The 22,380-nt window shown below is 48.7% G+C and overlaps 1 protein-coding gene across 3 annotated transcripts in view; it reads right to left on the bottom strand.

Moving 5' to 3' along the window:
• Positions 1–22,380, bottom strand: part of ADCY8 (adenylate cyclase 8) — a 221,055-nt gene that overhangs the window by 10,947 nt on the left and 187,728 nt on the right. For all 3 annotated transcript variants that reach the window (XM_027063898.2, XM_027063895.2, XM_027063896.2), the window contains 3 exons: positions 19,745–19,823; positions 8,621–8,779; positions 69–215 (listed from right to left, as the gene is read on the bottom strand). In XM_027063898.2, coding sequence (XP_026919699.1) covers positions 69–215; positions 8,621–8,779; positions 19,745–19,823 — 385 coding nt within the window. The remainder of the gene's footprint in view (positions 1–68; positions 216–8,620; positions 8,780–19,744; positions 19,824–22,380) is intronic.

The following is a 22,380-nucleotide window of genomic DNA, read 5'->3' as shown; positions in this document are numbered from 1 at the left end:
GGTGGACATGATGCTTTTACAAGAGTGGTGCCCACTGGTGATTGGAGGCTTCTGAGGCTGTGACTTACCTCATCGAAGTCAGCAATGATCTCATTCAACAGACGCAGGCATTCTACCCCCTGGTTATTCATCTCAGTCTGAGAGTAAAAGTCTGCAAACCCCGGGATGGAGGCGAACATCACCCCAACGGCATCATAAGATTGGGAATACAGCTCCTGAACAGGGAGACACATGGGGGGAGGGAACCAGAAGGTCATCAGAGGTGAGGTTCTGCAGTGACGCTCCCCATGCACGCATGCACTGGCACCCACAGAGAGTGCAGAGAATGGGGCTCTGGCACAGTCATGTCAAAACAGTAACGATGTGGATGGGACCGTTGACAATTCATAGTCTCCAGCTTTGGCTGCACTCAGAGGTCTGACTGCACATCCTTTGTTGCTGGCCAGCTTCCTTCTCTGTTCTCAGCAGCGAGTCCAAACCCTCACCACTGTCCCTAACTTCACACCCCACACGACTCCTCTTAAGAGATGATCTTGTCTCTTACTTCTGTCGGGAAACTGAGGCCCTTGGCAGTGACCCAGCTCTGTTCCAGTATTTACATTCGTGTCTACATTCATATTTATTTTCATCCCTTTGGCTTCAACCCTAGACGATGTATTTTTCTTCTGTGGAAAGCCAACGTTTCTACCTGATGTCTCGACAGCCCTCGTGTCTACCTTCTTCAGCAACTTCTTCCCGCAGTGATCCTTTTCCTTATTTCTTCTCTCCTCCACGACCTCCTCCTCTTCCTCCCCCCTCCTGCAAATGTCCCCTGTTTGGAAAAGTACAACACACCCGGGAGCCCGAACACACCTGTGACCACCCACCTGTCTCTCTTCCTCCTCGTCCAAACTTCTCAAACTGGTTCTCCGCCGCCTGTCCCCATCCCTGCAGTGTTCGCTCCGTGTCAGACTGCCAGCCAAAGTGGAAAGACTCGCCCCACAGATATCGCTTCATGTCTTCGAGGACGCCTCTGCGGGGTAGTGTGGTGACTGCTCCCAAGACCACGCGTCTCAACCTTCCTTGTTTCACCGATGTCATACTTGCTGCCATTATGCCTGGCTCCCTCAAAAAGGCCTTTTTTGGGCTCACCTTCCATCTTAAACGTGGCTGATGGCTGTGGCTCCGTTCTGGACCCACTGCCGGGTCCAAAGTCTGCACACTTACCTGGGCCACTTTGTTTACTCTCAATCTTTCTCCAACATTCAAGTAGGGCAGCCTCTGAAGTCTTATCCTCAAGTCGGCTCCCCTTCTTGGGCTTCCAGCTGGGTTGTCCTCACACCCCTCACACTCTGCATGCTGAACCCAAGTGCATCTTCTCTCTGCCCAAACCTGCTCCCTCCTTCTCTCAGTCGGTGGCACTAGTGTTGCTGAGTCATCAAAGTTCGAGACGCTCAGAGATGCTCGGGGATGTCCTGGCCCCTTCCTCTCCATCACATCTGGATTCAGTAACTTGCTAAGTGCTGCCGGCTTTCTCTTTATCTCCAGTGTTGTTTTCTGCCCCTCCTGCCATTTGCTGTTCATCAGGCCCACTGGCTTTCCCGCCCACACTGGACTCCTTGACTCGTTTTGTCCCATCCAGAAGCATGTTCCACATCGTGGCCAGAGTGATCTTTTGTTTTTAAGTTTATTTATTTTGAGAGAGAGAGAGAGAGAGCGTGCGCGCACATGAGCGGGAAGGGAGAGAGAGAGAGGGAGAAAGGATCCCAAGCAGGCTCTGCGAGATCAGTTTGGAGCCCGATGTAGGGCTTGATCTCATGAACCATGAAATCAAGACCTGAGCTGGACACTTAATTGGCTGAGCCTCCTAGGCAACCCCCCCCCCCCCGAGGGTGTTTTTTTTTTAATTTTTTTTTCAACGTTTATCTATTTTTGGGACAGAGAGAGACAGAGCATGAATGGGGGAGGGGCAGAGAGAGAGGGAGACACAGAATCGGAAACAGGCTCCAGGCTCTGAGCCATCAGCCCAGAGCCCGACGCAGGGCTCGAACTCACGGACTGCGAGATCGTGACCTGGCTGAGGTCGGACGCTTAACCGACTGTGCCACCCAGGCGCCCCCAGGGTGATCTTTTAAAGACAGAATATTGGCCATGTCTCTTCCATTCTTAAAACCCTCCGATGGCCACACTGCCCTCAGGACAAAGCTCAAACACAGCAGCATGACGTGTATTCATATACTCGTGCCCTCGCCTCCACTTTTCTCTTCCTTTTCATTGCCTGTGATTCCCTGCATCAGACCTCGCGTTCCAGAAACACCCAAGCATTGTATTCTTGGGTACACATGGCAAAAGATGCTGCAGGTGTCCTGACCTCTTCTCTCACAACCATCGGCTATGAGCCCTTGTGTTTCTTGGCGTGGAGCTTTTCTCTGACCACTAGAGGGCATTCTGCCCCCATTGGCATCGGGCTGATGGCTCCGGGAAATTCAGGCCCCCAGTACTGCTCTCAACCAGTGACTGATGGCAGTTGGCTTATACTCCTCAGCTCCTTCAGCCCTTGGGCCAGATAGCTGTGAGATATGCTCTCTGCATTTCCTGGAATCCCCAGGGGGATTGAGCTCCAGTCCCCTACAGAGGTAACTAGTCTGCTAATTTCCCACTCTCCTGCCTCCCAGGGTTTCCTGGGACCACCTCCAAGCCAATTACTTTCACCCAAATCCTTGTCTCAAGGTCTGCTTCTGGAAGAGCCGAAGACACAGACGCGCTTTTCACCCTTGGGAAGGGGATATGTCCTTCCTTCCTGCAGTTAGCCTCTCTCACCAGGCTAGCTCTTCTCCTCTGCCATCACTAGCCATGTGGATACCACGTCTTTTGGAAACCTTCTCAGACCCACAGATGGAGTCAGGAGGCTGAGCACCGTGCTATATCCCTTGCTGTCTACATTATCACCTAATGTCTGTCTCTTCCTTTCATGTGAGTTGCACAAGGCAAAGACCCCAGGCCATTCATCTTCGTGCATTCAAATCATCCAGTTCATAGTTTCTGGATGCCTGGACTACAGCGTGTGCCCTCTATAGGGTCTGGTACAAGATAAAACACTCTAAATTGTTGGAAATCAATGCCGCCTCGGTCTTGGCAGGAAACGTCAAAGCTCACAAAGCGCGTTCATAGGAGTTCAGTGATTTCATCCTTGCAATGATCCTGTGAAGGAGCCCCGATTCTTACTGCCACTTTATAGGTAAGGAAAACGACAGAGAGGGGTCAAGCTCTTGTTCTGGATTAACACCACTAGCCTTGGAAGACCCAGAGAAAGATAGTGTCCCTGATTCAAGATCAGTCAAGCACGGATGAGCCTGGATGAATGCCTTTGCCGGCCCTTGTCCCCAAGAGCACAGGCAGGAGTGACTGGCTGCAGGGGGTTGGGCTGGGCAGGGTGCGGGGACCACAGACCGAAGCCCAGGAGCAGAGCAATGGCATGCAGCTTCCTATGGTGCCGCATTCCCCTTGGCCTTGAGCAGCGGAGTGATCCCTGAAAAGGAGCCCAACTCTGCTTGATGGGTCAGATAACCTGAGGAATCGAACTTACAGAACTGCATCCTCCAAAGGGCTGTGATTTGGAGAAGAAAAAATGTGTTTATTACCTAGTACATTAGTTTGTTCAGGCTGCTCTAACAAAGCCCCACAGACCGGATGGCTTAAACAACAAAAATTTCTCATCCCACGGTTCTGGAGGCTACAAGTCTAAGATCAAGGTGCTGGTCAGGATCGGTTTCTCCTGAGGCCTCTCTCCTTGGCTTGTAGATGCCATCTTCTCCCTGTGCCCTCACACGGCCTTCCCTCTGTGTTTGTGTCCCAATCTCTTCCTCTTAGAAGGACACAGTCACAGTGAATTAGGACCTGTCCTAATGGCTTCATGTGAACTTAATCTCCTCTTTAAAATTTCTATCTCTAAATAGAGTTGCATCCGGAAGGGCTGGGGGTTAAGACTTCGACACAGGAATTGTGGGAAACACAACTGAGCCCCTAACACTCATGCTAACTATCTTCTGTTTAAAACAGAAAAGAGGAGACCCCAGCAGAGCCCTCTGAAACCCTTTCCATAGTTACACAGTTGGCCGGCTTGCCTCCCGCTTCCCCTAGGAGATGTAAATGCCGCTGTGATGTAAGGGCCGGTCACCAGGGGGCTCTTACCAATCATTCTCATGGATCCTAGCCCCTCCCACCCTCCAGCCTCCTCTTAGATTCAGCTCCCAGCCTCTGCCAACAACGAGAATGTTCCGATCGCTTATATAACACAAACAATGCTAATAATATCAGCTACAGCTCCTGAGCCTTTACTGTGGGACAAGCGTGACACAGAATGCTCCACACACATCCTCTCACTGAATCCTCACTTCCCCAGGGTGTAGATGGGAGTTAAGATCCTGGTTTGTGAGGAAACTGAGGCACGTAGAGGTTAAGTAACTTATCCAAGACCCGCGGTTGTGAAGGCACAGAGTTGAGGGGCGCCTGGGTGGCTCATTCAGTTGAACGTCCAGCTCTTGATTTCGGCTCAGGTCATGATCTCATGGTTTGTGGGTTTGAGCCCTGTGTCCGGATCCAGGCTGGCGTTGTGGAGCCTGCTTGGGATTTTCTCACTCCCTCACTCTGCCCTCACCCATTTGTGCTCTCTCTCTCTCTCTCAAAATAAAATAAACTTAAAAAAAAAAAAAAAAGACACAGAGCTGGAGCTCACACCCAGGCAGTCGGACTCCAGAGCCCCCACTGTTGCTGCTACGAATGCTAACGTGAGTAAGCCAACACCAGGAGGGTAGCCATCACCACAATAAAACAGTAGTAATCAGGATAATGCCTAAGGGAAATGTCACCAGAACTGGAAACCAGATCCGGTAAGTCGTTCTGAATGGATGGTTGATTTGACACAGGGTGGCTGTGGGAAGGGGTGTGGAGGAGGGTCTCTGTAAACCTCAAGACATATGACTTGAGTTCAGATCTTGACTGGCCATCCTCTTGGAGGTTGGACGGGTGGGACTGGGGTGGCGGGAGGCTCACCCCTCTCTGCCAGATGCTCTCTGGTGAACACAGAGGCCAGGAGGAACCAAACCCAGGGCCCTGGGCTTTCAAGTGCACCATGTGGCCTTGAACCCATAGGGTGCACCAGGCTGGACAGACCACTTCACATCTTCTTACCCAATTTAATTCCCACATCAGCTCAGCGAGGTCCGTAGTATCTCCCGTTAATCAGATGAGGATATGTGCTCAGAGACGTTGGGTGAGCCGCCCTAGGTCACACAGCTGGTTAACAGCAGCGATGGAATTTGTGCTGTGGGGGGTTGGAGGGGCATGGAAAAGCTCCAGCCACCTGCCTACACCTTTAAAGACAGCCCCAGTGTTCAGAAAAGCTATTATTGTGCCACTGTCCTCTGGATTGAGGTACAGCTCTGGGCTTTCTAGAGGATTTTGAGCACATGCGCACCCCCTGCTCCGCCTGGATATCAAGCTGAAGACTCAGCCGGCTCTTTATCCAGGGAACCTAGGCCTGCCTCCTTCCAGGTCCTGAGTTTCTTATACCAAGTTAAGCCACCTCTCTGCAGGGGAGGAACAATGTCTGAGACCGGGTGACTTTATTAGTGTCCTCGGGTTTCTGTGCAAACGTCACCACCTCCGAGACACTCCAGGGCCAGCCCCACATAACTCTCTTCTCTTACTCAGCTGCTTCCGTCCTCGGAGAAGTGACCACTACCGGGCACCTCTGAATATACATTCACGCGTGTTCATGTCTATAACACATGCTCCGTATTGGCAAGGACTTCGTCATCCTGGTTCACTGTTTGAGCCCCAGGATCTGGAACGACACCTGGCATATGATGTCTCTCAGTAAATAACTTCCCGGAGCGCCTGGGTGGCTCAGTCGATTAAGCGTCCAACAGTCGGGCTCAGGTCATGAACTTGCGGTTCGAGAGTTCGAGCCCCGCATCGGGCTCTGTGCTGACGGCTCGGAGCCTGGAGCCTGTTTCCGATTCTGTGTCTCCCTCTCTCTCTGTTCCTCCCCTGCTTGCACTCTGTCTCTCTCCCAAAAATAAGGATTAAAAAACTTTTATTAAAAAAATACTTGCTAAATGAAGGTGTGAATGAGCAGGTGGGGCACTGGAATCACGAAGGAACGGAAAAAAATTGTAGGTGTGCTCCTAAAACGTGCCAAGCACCGTTGAGACGCTTTATGCATCAGAACTCACGTGAACAAGCGTTGTAGCAATTGGATTAAGTTGGGACGTACTGTCACTTTGTAGGTGAGGGAAGTGAGGTCCAGAGGGGCTCATCACTTGCTCAGTTACTGAGGTCGTGAGAGGAGGAGCTGGGATTGAACGTCCAGCGTCAGGCTGTTGAGGGCAAGCACACAGCCCTTCCACACTGACCCCCCCTAGCGCCAGGCTACGCGGGCACTTGATGTGTTCTCACTCAGCTTCGTTCTCACGCTAAAGTCAGCAAGATAGGAACTGTTTCCTCAAAAATTGGATGAAAAAGTGGACTCAGAGAGGTTGGGTGAGCTGCCCGAGGTCACACAGCTGCTGAGTGCCAGAGATGGAGTTCATGCGGTACGGACTTCCCAGCGTCTGAGACACCCGCTCTTGCTAGTGTCCTTTCAGCAGCGAGCTGCAACGAGCAGGTGGGTTTCCCGGGACCCCGCAGTAGCCTGCCTGACACTGAGGACCCAGCCCAGGTGGCCTCATCTGTGACAAAGTCCCCGCCCCGGGGAGGTGAGCCCTGTCCTACGTCAAAGTCCAGCAGAGTCCAGCCTCTGCTGAGGCTGCCAGAACCTCTGTGGGGGGACAGAGCCGGCCCCGACTAGACCGGACGTTCCCGGGGGCAAGGCTCTGTCCACGGCCCTGTGGCCGGTTGGTTTGAGTCCCTGCTTGTCACTGCTGCTCCTTCTCTCCCACTCATGCCCTAGAAACAACTTGGGACAAAACACCAGATTTAGCTTTGAAGTCACACAGGCCTGGGGGTGAATTCAAGCTTGCTACTCACTAGCTCTGAGCGAGCCTCAGTTTCTTCATCTGCGAAATGGGGATAATCATTATCTTTTTTTACCACTCACACCCGGGAACCCCGCGGCGGCCTCGTGAAAGCTGGGACCCAAACGCACGTCCAAACCCCAATCAGCTTTTCAGAAGTCTGTATCGTAGTTCAGATTTGCAGCAAGAAGAGAAGCTAACATTACGCCCCACAATAACAAGATACTGGGAGTTCCTGCAGGTCACAGAAGTCCTGCCTCTGTCACACACACACACACACACACACACCCCATAGTTGTGCCAAACCCCCAGAGACAGCATGGGCTGCCCCACGGCTGGGGCAGCGCAGCACAGAGGGAAGAAATCCCAGGGGTTGGATTTGAGTCATGGCTTTGCTTCCATAAGATGAGGCAGGGCATGACCTCACTGAGCCCCAGTTTCTTCGTTGCTAACGCGGGGTGACGAACTCTCCCCTTAAGAATGTAAAGACAAGGGAAGGTCATTTACATCAATTGCCTATATCGGAACCTGGCCCGCGGCAGGTGTTCAGGAAACTGTACGTCACCACAGCGTGAACGTTCTCTAGGCGATGTAAAATCTGAAGACTTGGTCAAGGGTGAACTATTTAAACATTGAAAACTTCAAAGAAGGGTGACGACGTTTTATTGAAAACGGCTTATTTGATTGAGGCCCAAACCTGTCATTTGTTTTGCTCGGTGGAGGTGTGGCCTGGACCCCAGCTGCTGACCGGGGGTCTCAGCATCTCTGGTTGGTTTCCTTCCTGTCGGGATAAAGCCAGTGAATTCTCGCTCCTCCCACCTGCTCCTCCGTTACCCCATTGATTCGCTGTCTTCACAGAAAGGCGGCTTTCTTTTCATTTCTCTTCTGGTTTTCCCTCTGAGGGCTCCAGCGTGTTCGCTGCTCCTGCCGGTGGTCATAGCAGGCGCACATCTGCGTTCTCTCAGCTTCCTTGGCTTTGTCGAGAAGCTCTTGCGACAAAGCCCCTGACCTTAGGCGGCCCGGAGAAAGCCAGGCCTGAAGCCGATTCCAGAGAGCTTCATCTGTTGATTGAGGAGGGTGGGCAGTGCTTTGACGTGCATCCGGGAGATCTCCAGGACCCAGGTTCATCAAGACTATTCAAGCAGCAGCGTACTAACCCCCTTTACTTCTCTTCCGCTGGTCTTGTTGCGGTGACTTGGATGGGGAATGGACCCTCGGGATCTCTCCTAGTCCTATCCTCAGGCAAGGGTCACAAACTCAAACATTTTCAGCGCATCAGCAGGTGACATCAGTGGTAACATCTTACCCCCAGAGAGGGAGACGCCGGAGGGTCCACTCCATGCACACACATCAACATGTGCACAGACGTACGTAAAACTTAAATTTCAACCCAGTCTCGCAATGGTGATCTCATTATGTCCATCTTACAGATGAGACGCCCGAGGTCGGGGAGGCCAGGTGCAAACTTCACGGGCGCTAGGCAGCCTGGGTAGCCTGGCACTCTGGGGGTGGTAGCATGGTCTCCGTTCTCGTGTGCCGACGTGAGGACAGCAGAACTCTCCCGGAGCCCGGGGCCAGGGTGCCCACCTCCACCCTCCCTCGCGGCCGGACAAGCCCGGGCTCACCTCGTTGTCTCGGTCTTTCTCCAGGAAGTGGCGGGCCACGTGGCTGGGTAGAATGTTCCGGAGCATGTTCTCATTGTGCTCCCTGAGCTCCTTCATCTCGTTGATCTCCTCTTTGGCCTGCACTCGCCAAAGGAAGTCCAGGCGGGCCGTGTACTCCAGCTGCCGGGCACGAGAGAGAAAGAGAAGGGAAACAGGTGAGCTCTCGGGGTACGGGCTCGGGGACGCAGCGTGGGACGCGGAGAAGGCTTCTCTGGAACCCGTCACACACAAAACAGAGCCCGAGCCGAACGGTTCTGAGGGGCATTCTGCAATGCCAAGAGATCGGAGGGTGATCAGACTCCACAGGGCTGTGCACCTCCCCTTGCTACCATTAAGGTACCCGTGACTTTGCGACTGTGTGATTTACTGAGGATGCCTGGGTCGTCTACTAGATTGCAGGTGCTAAGAAGTCAGGGGTCCTCGTACCCGCTCAACGATATCCTCACCATGTAGCAACATGCCCTGTGCAGGACAGATGCTCTGTCAGTGTTGCTGACCCCACGAATCGGTTCCGATAACACAGCCAGCCAACACTTAGATGGGGCTTCCCTATGTGCCGGGGATTGTTCTGAGCAACATACATCTGTTCACTCCTTTCATGACACAACGGCCTCGACAGCGAGGTCATCCGGATCCATCCTCATTCTGCAGTCAGTTAAAGCAGATGAGTCAGTTAAAGCAGTTAAAGGGACTTGACCAGAGTTGCACCCAAGTTAGTGGGGAAGCCCGGATTGGAGCTAACTCCAGAGTCCACCTCCAGAATCTGAGCTCTTCATCATTAGACAAGAGAAGGGATGAGTGAGGTGACAATGGAAGGATCATGCATTGAGCTGGGACACAGAGGTGGCTTGGCTTAGAGTCCCGGTGCCACATTTAAACACTGTAACCTGAACTCATGACTCCATTCACGGAGTCCTCATCTTTAAAGTTGGGACGAATACTGCTGACCACGCAGGGCTGGCAGCAGAATTATTCAGCAAGTTGCAGAGAAGGCACGTGGCTCACAGTAGGTTCTCAATGCACATCATTAGCTCCTTTTTGTCTCAGTGTCCCTGCACTGGAAGGTGGACACCTTCTTTTCTGGAAGACTCTCACACACCGTATTTACCAAGTCTCAAACTGTAGAAATGAGCCCTATGATGCCTGGTCAAACACGTGCCCTGAATTCAAGGGCTTGAAACATCCAGCTAGTTTCTCTCCTTTGTCTTACGTGAAAGTCTCAGTAGATGGTAAAAATATGGAAAGACAGAGGCACAAGATTATTCCTTCAGCAGAATTTGTAACAGCAAAGGCTGGAAACAACCCAAGTGTTCATTTTGTTGCTTGAATAAACTTTTGTGTACGGCTATGAAAAAAAAAAAAAAGGGAAGACTGGGGCACCTGGGTGGCTCAGTCGGTTAAGCGTCTGACTCTTGATCTCGGCTCAGGTCATGACCTCACAGTCCCTGAGTTTGAGCCCCGCATTGGATTCTGTGCTGATGGCATGGAGCCTGCTTGGAATTCTGTCTCTCCCTCTCTCTGCCCCTCCCCGACTCCTGCTCTCTCTCTCAATAAATAAATAAACTTATAAAAAAAAAAAGGAAGACTGTTTCTCTATACTCTGATGGATTAGTCTCCAACATGGAGTAAAGCGTGTATAGTATGTCACCATTGATCTAAAAATGGGAGCATCTACTTCTCCACACACACACACACACACACACACACACACACACATATATTTTTCTTTATTTATGGGAAAATTGAGGAATAAAAAATAAAATACAAAAACTCATTACCAATGAGATGAGAAAGGGAAGGAGTACAGTGAGAAATAAGGAACGAATTTAAAGTTTTAAAATTATATCCTTTTTTATAAACCTGGCCGTTGTTGAATCATGGAAACATTTTACTTAATTATAAAACGAAAGAGATGTTTAAAAAGACTCCGTAAGAATAAACAAACAAACAGACAAGCAAATGAACCTACATGTATAAGCACACTGGGAGGAGATACTCCAAATGTCTTTCACACAATAATTTGATGACACATTTGGAGAGGGAGATACTCTGAGCGTAAAAAGAACTCAAAAGGAATCTTAAAACTGTTTACAGCAATCATATTGTAGGTGGTAGTGTCTGCATATTACCGTTAGACTACTGCATGTGAATTGCAGGGTATAGCAAATGGGTAATTGCATTGGTGTCACTGACAACTGGCCTTTCTGGGAAGGGAAAAAGGAGATGGAGATACAAAATGGATGGGTCTAAGCCAAAAGCCTGTAAATATCACCGTGAGCTCATGGTACTTCCTAGTTTTGCCCACTGGAAAAAAAAAAAAGCGCCTAGAATAATGAAAATCTAGAGCAGTGGGCCTTCCTGTCGTGGTTTCCAAATATCGATTCCTACAAAAATGACCTTGCACTCTTGGCAGAAATGGCTAAAGTTTAGGGCAGAAAATGTGCAAGCCTGGAACATCTTTCAGGTCAGAAAGTAGGTAGACCCCCGGAGACTACGGGCCTTATGTGACTAGGTTCCCACGTGTCAAAGATGTGACAAATGAGCTTTTTAAAAAAAAAATTTTTAATGTTTATTTTTGAGAGAGAGAGAGAGAAAAGGAGGAAGAGAGAGGAAGAGAGGGAAGGAGACACAGAATCTGAGGCAGGCTCCAGGCTCTGGGCTGTCAGCACAGAGCTGGATGTAGGGCTTGAATCCACAAACCACGAGATCATGACCTGAGCTGAAGTGAGACGCTTACCCGACGGAGCCACCCAGGCACCCCTGCTTGAGCTTTAATAAAAATGATGATTGCTGTGGATTGCAGCACAGGAAATGTGGCAGAATGCATCAGTTCACAACGACACTTAGGACACAAGACCTCACTGATCATCTCTGGATGGTGTTTGGGAACAGACTGGGAAACTTACAGGGAAGGCATTTATAGGGAAAGAATTAAGCATTTATCCTACTTTTGCTTTATGAGCTGTACTTGGAGGAGAAGGTTCTCCTTCAAATTGTATTCCAGCCAATGAATTACGGAGTATTGACAGAATTGAGATATCACCACCTATAAAATAAGTGAACAGAGGCTATTCTTGTCAATAGCTGCTAGCAGACAAAAAGATAAGCAGGTATTATGTGCCTGTTAACAGTTATTCACAAAACCAACCAATAATATAGTTTCGTAGAAAAAAACTGAACCTAAGTCTGGCCGTTTCTAAATGTAACTACCAATAAAGAAAAAACAGGGACGCCTGGGTGGCTCAGTCAGTTAAGCATGTGCCATTGGCTCAGGTCATGATCTCATGGTTCGTGGGTTCGAGCCCCACGTTGGGCTCTGTGTTGACAGCTCAGAGCCTGGAGCCTGCTTGGGATTCTGTCTCCCTCTCTCTCTGCCCCTCCCCCACTTGCACTCTGTCTCTCTCTCTCAAAAATCAACAAAGATTAAAAAAAATTTTTTTAATTAAATTAAAAAAGGCTTAAGAGACATACCAACCCATGGCAATATGTGCATTTTATCTGCATTCCAATTTAAATAAACAAACTTAAAAATGTAATTATAAACCAATTAAGAAACTGAAATACTGCCTAGAGGTTTTGACGGTGTTAAAGAAGCACCACTTTCTTTTTTAAAGTGTTTAATAGCATTGTGATGAGGTTAACATTCTCTTATCTTTTGGGCGCATATTGAAGCATTTACAGATGAAACAGCAGGACATCTAGAATTTGCCTCAAAGTGATTGGGAAGGAGCCATGAGCAAAATCAATAGGGAGATAAGTGGGAAAAGACACATGAGTTAATGACTGTCGAAGCTGTGAGCTCCTTATACATTCCATGAACTTTTGTAGATGTTTGAAATTTTCCAGAAAAAAAGGAAAAAAAGAGGGGAGACCGCAGATTGCACCAAAGAATGCTTGGTCTCGACTGTTCTGCTGTGTGACCTTGGGAAAGTCATTTCACTTCTTGTATTTTGGTTCCCCTTCTAAAAAATGAGGAGAGTCATCCCCATCATGTCTAGTTCAAGAGGCACGGATTATTATATGGATCTATGACCCGGGCCAAATCACACGAGGCGTGCAGAAGAATTCTGAAATGCCTCAAATGCAGATCGGGAAGGTACTACCGCTACAATTCAAGGCAGCGGTGGATAAGGTCTGATCAAAGCTGTGCTTTCACTTTCTCCCCCTCAGATTCAAGAGCATCAAATTTTAATCTGTCGCATCGCAGGACAGAATTTTCTTATCCGAATGAAATGTTTTGTCATTCTCCTTAAAAATGCATGCTTGGTTGAAGCAGGAGATACTTTTGTATTTCTCTTCTGTCTGAAAACCTTTCATCTGGTTGAATTCAACTCAGAAACAGAGGCAGGGGAGTCTGGAGCACTGGAGTCCATTTCAGCAAGGATTTTACAAGTTACAAGCAAGAACACACCTCGCATTGGTGACCGCTGGCCACGGCGTTGAAGGCATGTCCATAAAGAGACTCTCTAATCCGGGGTGCTGGGGTGGCTCAGTCGGTTAAGCGTCCGACTTCGGCTCAGGTCATGATCTCGCGGTTTGTGAGTTCTAGCCCCGTGTCCGGCTCTGTGCTGACAGCTCAGAGCCTGCAGCCTCCTTCAGATTCTGTGTCTCCTTCTCTCTCTGCCCCTCCCCGGCTCATGCTCTGTCTCTCTCTCTCTCAAAATTAAATAAACATTAAAAAAAATTTTTTTAAAAACACTCTGTCTCTTGAGAAAGCAGGTCTCATGCAGGCAGGCATCACCTATTATGAAATTTCTTTTCCAGTTTACTAAAGATCTAGTGGGTAGTGCCCCTACTGTGTGCAAGGTGCTGGGCATACAAAGATGGGTGAAACTCAGTCTCTGCCTTTGATTTGCTCTTGGCTCAGTGGTGGAGGGAGAAGAATGAAAGACAGAGGAATGTCTTAAGAAAAGAGATCATGTGCTGTCAAGTAATACTACCCAAAGCTATCTACACATCCAATGCAATCCCAATCAACATTGCACCAGCATTCTTCTCAAAGCTAGAACAAGCAATCCTAAAATTTGTATGGAACCATAAAAGACCCCGAAGAAGGTCTTTGAAGAAGAAGACCAAAGTGGGAGGCATCACAGTCCCAGACTTTAGCCTCTACTACAAAGCTGTCATCATCAAGACACAAAACAGACACATAGCATTGGCACAAAATAGCACACACATAGCATTGGCACACACATTGGCACAAAAACAGACACATAGACCGATGGCATCGAATAGTGACTCCAGAATTGGACGCACAAAAGTACGGCCAACTAGTCTTTGACAAAGCAGGAAAGGATATCCAATGGAAAAAAGACAGTCTCTTTAACAAATGGTGCTGGGAGAACTGGACAGCAACATGCAGAAGGTTGAAACTAGACCACTTTCTCACACCATTCACAAAAATAAACTCACAATGGATAAAGGACCTGAATGTGAGACAGGAAACCATCAAAACTCTAGAGGAGAAAGCAGGAAAAAACCTCTCTGACCTCAGCTGCAGCAATTTCTTACTCGACACATCTCCAAAGGCAAGGGAATTAAAAGCAAAAATGAACCATTGAGACCTCATGAAGATAAAAAGCTTCTGCACTGCAAAGGAAACAATCAACAAGACTAAAAGGCAATCAACGGAATGGGAAAAGATTTGTGCAAATGACATATCGGACAAAGGGCTAGTATCCAAAATCTATAAAGAACTCACCAAGCTCGGCACCCAAAATCAAATAATCCAGGGAAGGATGGGCAGAAAATATGAATAGACACTTCTCTAAAGAAGACATCCGGATGGCCAATAGGCACATGAAAAGATGCTCAATGTCGCTCCTCATCAGGGAAATACAAATCAAAACCACACTCAGATATCACCTCACGCCAGTCAGAGTGGCCAAAATGAACGAATCAGGAGACTATAGATGCTGGAGAGGACGTGGAGAAACGGGAACCCTCTTGCACTGTTGGTGGGAATGCAAACTGGTGCAGCCGCTCTGGAAAACAGTGTGGAGGTTCCTCAAAAAATTAAAAATAGACCTACCCTATGACCCAGCAGTAGCACTGCTAGGAATTTACCCAAGGGATACAGGAGTACTGATGCAGAGGGGCACTGGTACCCCAATGTTTGTAGCAGCACTCTCAACAATAGCCAAATTATGGAAAGAGACTACATGTCCATCAACTGATGAATGGATACAGAAATTGTGGTTTATATACACAATGGAGTACTACGTGGCAATGAGAAAGAATGAAATCTGGCCCTTTGTAGCAACATGGATGGAACTGGAGAGTGTGATGCTAAGTGAAATAAGTCATACAGAGAGAGACAGATACCATATGTTTTCACTCTTATGTGGATCCTGAGACACTTAACAGAAGACCCTGGGGGAGGGGAAGGAAAAAAAAGAGGTTAGAGAGGGAGGGAGCCAAAACATAAGAGACTCTTAAAACTGAGAATAACCTGAGGGTTGACGGGGGGTGGGAGGGAGGGGAAGGTGGGTGATGGGCATTGAGGAGGGCACCTGTTGGGATGAGCATTGGGTGTTGTGTGGAAACCAATTTGACAATAAATTTCATATTAAAAAAAATAATAATAAAAAATAATAATGAAAGAAAAGAGATCATTTGAACGCAGTGGTTTGAAAAAAAAAAAAGCTAGAGAGGGAGGGAACCAAACCATAAGAGACCCTTAAAACTGAGAATAAACTGAGGGTTGATGGAGGGTGGGGAGGAGGGGAAAGTGGGTGATGGGCATGGAGGAGGGCACCTGCTGGAATGAGCTCTGGATGTTGTATGGAAACCAATTTGACAATACATTTCCTATTGAAAAAAAGACGAACACCGTGGTTTGAGCAGACCTGGGCGGTGAGCAGGAAAAACATGTGGGAGGCATGGGCGGTGAGTTTTTAAAAAGGAAAATTCTTCAGCATTTGCTTAAGAAACGTCAGTGGACTTGGACATGCCATCTCTCTCTTGAGTGTTACCAAAGCACGGGAGAACTGGCTCTACGCGAAGAGTACTCGAGAACGAACACATACCGTTCATCAGCCTTGGGCCAGGCTTTTAGCACCTCATGATGGCTAACAATGGCCCAGCTCTCGCCTTGGCCCAGGCGGTTCCAGGCACTTCCTACGTTTCATCACACAACTCAGCGAGGTCGGCACTTTATTTAGTCCCATTTCGCTGGTGAGGTCATCCTGTTCATTTTACAGGTTAAGCACGGGCAGCTCTAGGGGCTTGAATTTCTCCATGTCACCCATCCTCCAGTGACACTGCTGAGATTCAAATTTAAGAATATTTGGTTCCCATGAAGGCACCCGGGCGGCTCTGTCAGTTGCACGTACGACTCTTGGTTTCAGCTCAGGTCATTCTCTCACGGGTTTGTTGGATGGAGCCCCTCATGGGGCTCTGGCACTGATGGCGTGGAGCCCGCTTGGGAGTCTCTCTCTCTCTCTCTCTCTCTCTCTCTCTCTCTCTCCCTGTCTCTCTGCCCCCCTCTCTCTCTGTCTCAAAATAAATGAATAAAAAACATTGAACAAAGAAGAAGATTTTGTTCCGACGCTTGGGTCTTCCCTTCGAAGCCACACCGTCCCAGTGCCTGTCTTTATCTGACCGGGAGGTGACTGGAGACCTTATTAACCTCTGTCCCTGTGCATAGACTACACATGGTTCCTCTGTTATAAATGGAGCCCCTGAGGCAAAGTCCACACCTCGGGGGCTGCGAGTGAACCAGGTGAAGCAAGAGGCACCCGACCGCTCACTCCTGTCCAACATTTAGAACATTCACCTGCCTCACGGGAGGAGGAAGCGATGGCATATCACCTCGACGTATGTACAAGATGAAATTTCCTAATTGCTCACTTACATAACGCCCTCAGTCCCTCTGGAGGCATATAATTACCCATGCTCCCACCGGGCTGGCTGCTGCGTACCAGGCATCAGTGGGCATTATTCAGCCTTAAAAAAAAAAAAAACCGAGGGCCGCCGAGTCACAAAGGGAAACTGGTGGAGGCAGGTAGCAGACCCAGGAGGCAGGAGTGGACAGACTTGGTTCAGACAAACAGGACCTTGGCAGAGGACAGAGAAGTGATGTAATCCTGCAGAAAGAATCCTCTAACAAAGAGAGGCAGGGACATGTGGTGGAGAGGTAATGGACCCAGGTAATGGATTCCTGCTTCTGTCTGGTTCTCCTTATTGGTTTTATGACCTCGGATGACTTGGGACCAGATGGATAGTGGTATTTCACCTGCTTGTCTCGGGCTTGTTTTCCAAGTAAAATATCCATAGCTTACCATTTTTGAAAGTTTCTTTGTGCAAACCACGGGGATAAGTATATTATAGTTATGTTCTCATACGATATTATAACAACTCCACGGAGTAGAAAATGTTGTTATGGTACCCATTTTATAGGTGGGAAAGTTGAGGCTCGAAGAGTTACGTAAATGGCCACCACGTGGCAGAATTGCGGTTTGAATACTTCTCTCCCACTCCAGAGCCTGGATACCTGTAACTGCTACCATTATGGGATGGGACTATGTAATTTCAGAGCCTTCTGAAAGTTGAAAATAAGAGGGGGCGGGCACCTGCGTGGCTCAGTCCGTTAAGAACCTGACTTTGGCTTGAATCATGATCTCACGGTTTGTGAGTTCGAGTCCTTCATGGGGCTCTGCACAGACAGCGCGGGGCTGGCATCGGATCCTCTGTCTCCCTCTCTCTCTGCCCCTCCCCAGCTGTGCTCTCTCTCTCTCTCTCAAAAATAAATAAACATTAAAATTTTTTTAAAAATAAGAGGGAAACATATCAGATGTCACTTGGCCATGCAGACCCTCGCTATGCACAAATATACCACTACTTTATGCATAAACGTAACACGGTTAGGTTGTTAGTTTCCCAGGACAAACGGAGAACAGAATAAATTGAATCAGAACGTTAAAGGGGTATTGGAGAAGGAGCATTGCCAGGGCACAAAATAATTCCTTAAGGTGACAGAGGAGGAAGGAACATCTTTCTTAATTTGGGATGAGGACCCTCACTTCAGAACTTACTCTGTCTTAATTAGCTCTGAGAGCTGCTCATTTGTCACTTTCAAACCTAGGACGGGGGCGGCGGGGGGAGCATGGATATGTTTCTCTGTCTGATCCTCTCCTCTGACTCCGTCTTCATAGCCATAGCAAATGGCGAATGGGCTGCCATTTGCACGTCCGACTAAGTTCTCTGTAACTTCTAGAAGCCATCAAGACATGGAAGATATGACCCCAGCTCTGACAGATCCAGAAATACCTCACTACAGGAATTCTGGAAACGGCTAGATCTTGCCGTGTGCCTTATTGTTTTGCCATAAATCCGGCTAAAATCCAAAACCAAATCAAAGTCCCGCTGCAGGATTGAATGCCCTGGGCCGTTGCGTTGGTGTGTTAACTTCTTTCTGTCTCTCTCCAGTCTAGAGAAGTGGAAAGGGGGAGGTTCTGGAGAAAGACCCGGGTTTGACTTGCTGAGTAGTATGACTTTCTTCACCTGTAAACTACCAAATCCCGTTGTGGGAAGGGTTCCACAAGATAATAAAGGCACACACCAGTCACTTGATACATCGCCACTCCTCCCTCCTCCTCTTTCCTGGCCAAGTCCTTATACTCCTCCTTTCCTCCCTTGACTACATTTTCCCTTCCCCCTTATCATACATAACTTCGTATGTATTTCTAGGTTCTCGGGGTCTGGGGCTGTTTCAGGGTTTCTCAGGGTTTCTTACCTCCCTGTTTCCATGGCGACTTCCCAGGGCTCTGTTTCTATTTCTGCTCTAGCCCAGAGCCTTCCTGTTTTGTTTTTCTCCTTTCCTGGTTACTTTTTTTTTTTTTTTTGAAAGGCAAGCAGACCACAGAAAGATGGGCCGGGATCTAGGGCAGGGCAGGGGAGCTGGCAGGACCTGGAACTACCAGGGAGGGAAAATCTCCCCAGCTGACAGACACCACAGCCTCCGTGGTCTGAGTCCACGTGGAGAAGTCCTACTGGCCACAGCAGGCAAACCTCCAAGGCGGACCTCGTGTCAGGCTCCCGTGCAGAATCGTTTCTTGCAGCTCCAACTCTTGAAGTCCTCAGACAGCCTGACCCACACATAGCACGTCCCTCTTTGCGTCATTTGGGTTCTTCTCTCCTCCGGGAGACGGGAACCTTTGGGGCCAGGGATGGGGTTATGTACAGAGCCAGCCACAGTGCCCACCCCAGACCCCAGCGGAGCCGAGGCTCATAGGGAAATGGCATCAGAACCGTAGGCACTTGCTCTGCTTAAGACAAAGAAGTAACGAAGCACGTCCTATACTTTTGTAAGGCACAGGGCCAACGCAGCACGTGGTAATCGCCACTGACTCCTCAAGACAGCCCTATTCAGGTGTTGCTATCCTATTCTATTTTATTTCAAATATTTATATATTTTTGAGAGACAGAGAGAGAGGAAGAGTGCGAGGGAGACAGAGGATCCAAAGCGGGTTCTGAGCTGACAGCACAGAGCCTGATGCGGGGCTTGAACTCTCAAACTGTCATCAAGACCTGAGCTGAAGTCAGACACTCAACGGACAGAGCCCCCCCCCCCCCCCCACGTCCCTTTATCCTATTTGAGACGCGTAGAGGAGGTCTGGGCTCAGGGAGATAAGTCACTTGCCTGAGGCCACAAACTGTGAGTCAAAGGCGGGATTAGAACACCAGCTCAGCCGACACTCAAACCTGCCTGCTTATCTAGCACAGCACACAGCTTCTCCAGGGATGACCGTATCCAGGCAACGGAATTAGGAGGGATCCTGGTTCGCCTCAGGCAGAAATTAAAAGTTTTTTTTGTTTTGTTTTGTTTTTTTTAAATAACTGTGATCTCTTTGAAAGAGATTTACCTAAAAGGCATTAAAACCAGCTGGCTTGCCAAATCATCTTTGTCAGCTTAGCTTTTCATGAGGTGGGTTTTAGGAGGAATCGATAGGTTAAGAATCACAACTTCCTGCAAGCAGCTGAAGGTCATTGGCTCCAGGGAAGGGCAGAGGTCTTGTAGGCCAGTTTCACGGCGGTGGGAAATGCCAGGTAACAGAAGGGAGTCGGTGCTAAGTGTTGGATTACCTGCTGTCCGTGGTAGAACACGGCAAGGAGGAACATGGCCATCAGCAGCAGTGACGCCTCCTTGGTCCCCAGGAAATCTCTGTTGGAAGAAGAAAGGCAAGCGGTGACAGGGTTACAACCACGGAGGGGCTCCAAGGGGACTCATTAGGAAACCGGGGTTCAGAGAGGACAGGGGTAAACAGAAAGGAGCGACTATTTCCTGAGCACCCACCAGGTGATAGGGGCTGTGGCCCGAGGGTTTCCCCATAGGCTAACTCAGAAATCAGTTGATGCCCAAGGGTAGGAAGTCACTTCGGTCACACCCGGCGGATGAATCTAGAATCCGGCATCTCGACAATGTACTCACATCGATAAAAATATTTTCCCTTTGCAGAACACTTCCAGACTTCAAAGAGCTTTGAAACTTTGTCACAAAAATCCATGTGAAGACAAGGATCCCTTCCTTTTTCTTTAGATGTTTTTCTTTATTATTTTTTTAAATTTTTTAATGGTTTTTTTTTTGTTTTGTTTTGTTTTGTTTTTTTTGAGACAGAGCGTGAGCATGAGCAGGGGAGGGGCAGAGAGAAAGGAGACCCAGAATCTGAAGCCGGCTCCAGGCTCTGAGCTGTGAGCCCAGAGCCTGACATGGGGCTCGAACCCACAAACTGTGAGATCATGACCTGAGCCGAAGTCGGACGCTTAACCGACTGAGCCACCCAGGTGCCCCTAGATGTTGTTCTATTGAAGAGAGAGGGACGTGATGCTGACGATGTGGCTTTCTCTGTTCTAAGTGCTTTCACTTAGATTGTTTAGATTCTTAAGGCAGTTCTCTATGAGCTGGACACTATTTTAATCTTCCATCAATTTTTAAAATTTTTCTATCAGTTCTGTGAGTCAGGCACTGTTATAATCCCATTTCAATTCTTCTATCTTTAATAAAGACTTTGTTCCCTGTGCATCATCTTCTCCTGGACTGACACCCCCTTTCCTCCCCGCCCCCGCCAAACACTCCGTTCAGTCCTTGTTGGGGCACAAGCTGCCCCAACAGGTGTCACTGGTCTGGCCTGTCCCAGACTTTCCAGAAGACCAAGCTGGAAGGCAGCTGAAGACGGCCAGTGGCAAGCGTGTGTTTAAGCCCCGATGTGACTTTCAGTCATCCAGGGAATTCAGAAGTTCTAAGGAGTCCCTTGTTTGATTCCAAACGCTTTCTCTCTTTCATTTCAGCCCGGCACAAAGCCTTTTCCAGAACAAGCTAGGCCAGGAGGCAAAGGGTTTGGAGGAAGCAACATCAGGTTTTGAATGTGGACACTGGTGGCTTGTGGAAATAAACAGTCCCCTTGACAGGCTTCCATCGGCCAGTGAAGAAAACTCAAAATAAAAAGGTTTTAGACAAATTGTTTCCAGGGACTTTGGGACTTGCTTTCCATCACCTCCTGGTTCTTCTACCAGTTTTCTCCACCTCAGGCAATGCTCCCCTCATCCACTCGCCCAGGTGCTTGAGCCAAATATAAAAGCAAACCTAGGAATCAGCCCTCACCACCCCAATATCCAAATCATGTCTGCTCTTGCGCCCAAATATGCCCCCAGTCCATCCACTCCCTCCATCTCTACCTCCAACACCTGAGTACAGCCACCATAACTTCCGATAGCCCCCTGGCATTGCCCCCCACCATCTCTTCCTACAGGGTTGCTCGAATATTTTGTCTCACCAAACCCAGATCATGTCACTCACTTGTTTTACTGTCTTCCAACTACAAGCACACATGTGCTCAGGAGTAACTTAACTCGATGAGGCTTAAGGACACAAGGAGCCATCAAAGAGGAGATGCAGTGTTTAGATGGAGGGATAGAGTGAACACTGATATGGCCCCATCTGGGAAGTCTCCGGCCTTCCCTTTTCTTTTCTATCCTCCCTGGAGGTGAGCAGGGGTAGCATTGGGCTCAAGAAATGGAGACAAGAGCCCAGCTGCCAAGACCAGTTTCTCATCTAGCTTTATGTAAAAGACCCTCCCAGCTGATACAGGGCCGGCCCAGTCCAACTCTTCATATAGAACAAGAACTCAGGAACGGAACTGTTCTTTCTCCGGGGCGGGGGTTTGGGGGGGCGGTTGTCCATACGGGGACCCAGGGGACCAGGACGTCTGTGGGCTGGAACAAGATTCAGATTCATGGATTCCTAGTTCCATCTGCTTTTTCTTAGAGATAATATGCTAATAATAGATGGTACTCATTATCATGTCTCCTCCCTACAGCCCCAGTGAAGCACATAATTATTGAGCCCCAACGTGTGCCAGGCACACACCGGGATACGGAAAACGAAGATGGCACATTGTTTTTGCCCTCAAGATGGTCCAGTAAAGGAAAGGACCACACAGAGAGTACGTTCATAACACAATATACTCCATTGTCAAAACACAGCCTTGTTGCCATGGGAATCCATGGGAAGTGAAAGTAACCCAGGATGGATGTTCTGGGAATTCAAGAGCTGGGTCTTACAGGATGATAAGACTTGAGGAGGAAAAGATGGGACTGGCTGTCTAGGTATGGGACCTCGATCTTGTTCAGCTAGCTGGTTTAATAGCTGCGAGGCTGAGTCTGAATGGGAGACATCCTGTGTTTAACTCCAACTCCTGCTCTGACTAGCACTTCTGACATCC

This window comes from Acinonyx jubatus, chromosome F2 (assembly GCF_027475565.1).
Source record: "Acinonyx jubatus isolate Ajub_Pintada_27869175 chromosome F2, VMU_Ajub_asm_v1.0, whole genome shotgun sequence".
Classification (NCBI taxonomy): Eukaryota; Metazoa; Chordata; class Mammalia; order Carnivora; family Felidae; genus Acinonyx; species Acinonyx jubatus.
The sequence above is the reverse complement of the archived record's forward strand: the minus strand, read 5'-3'. Positions and strand labels throughout refer to the sequence as shown.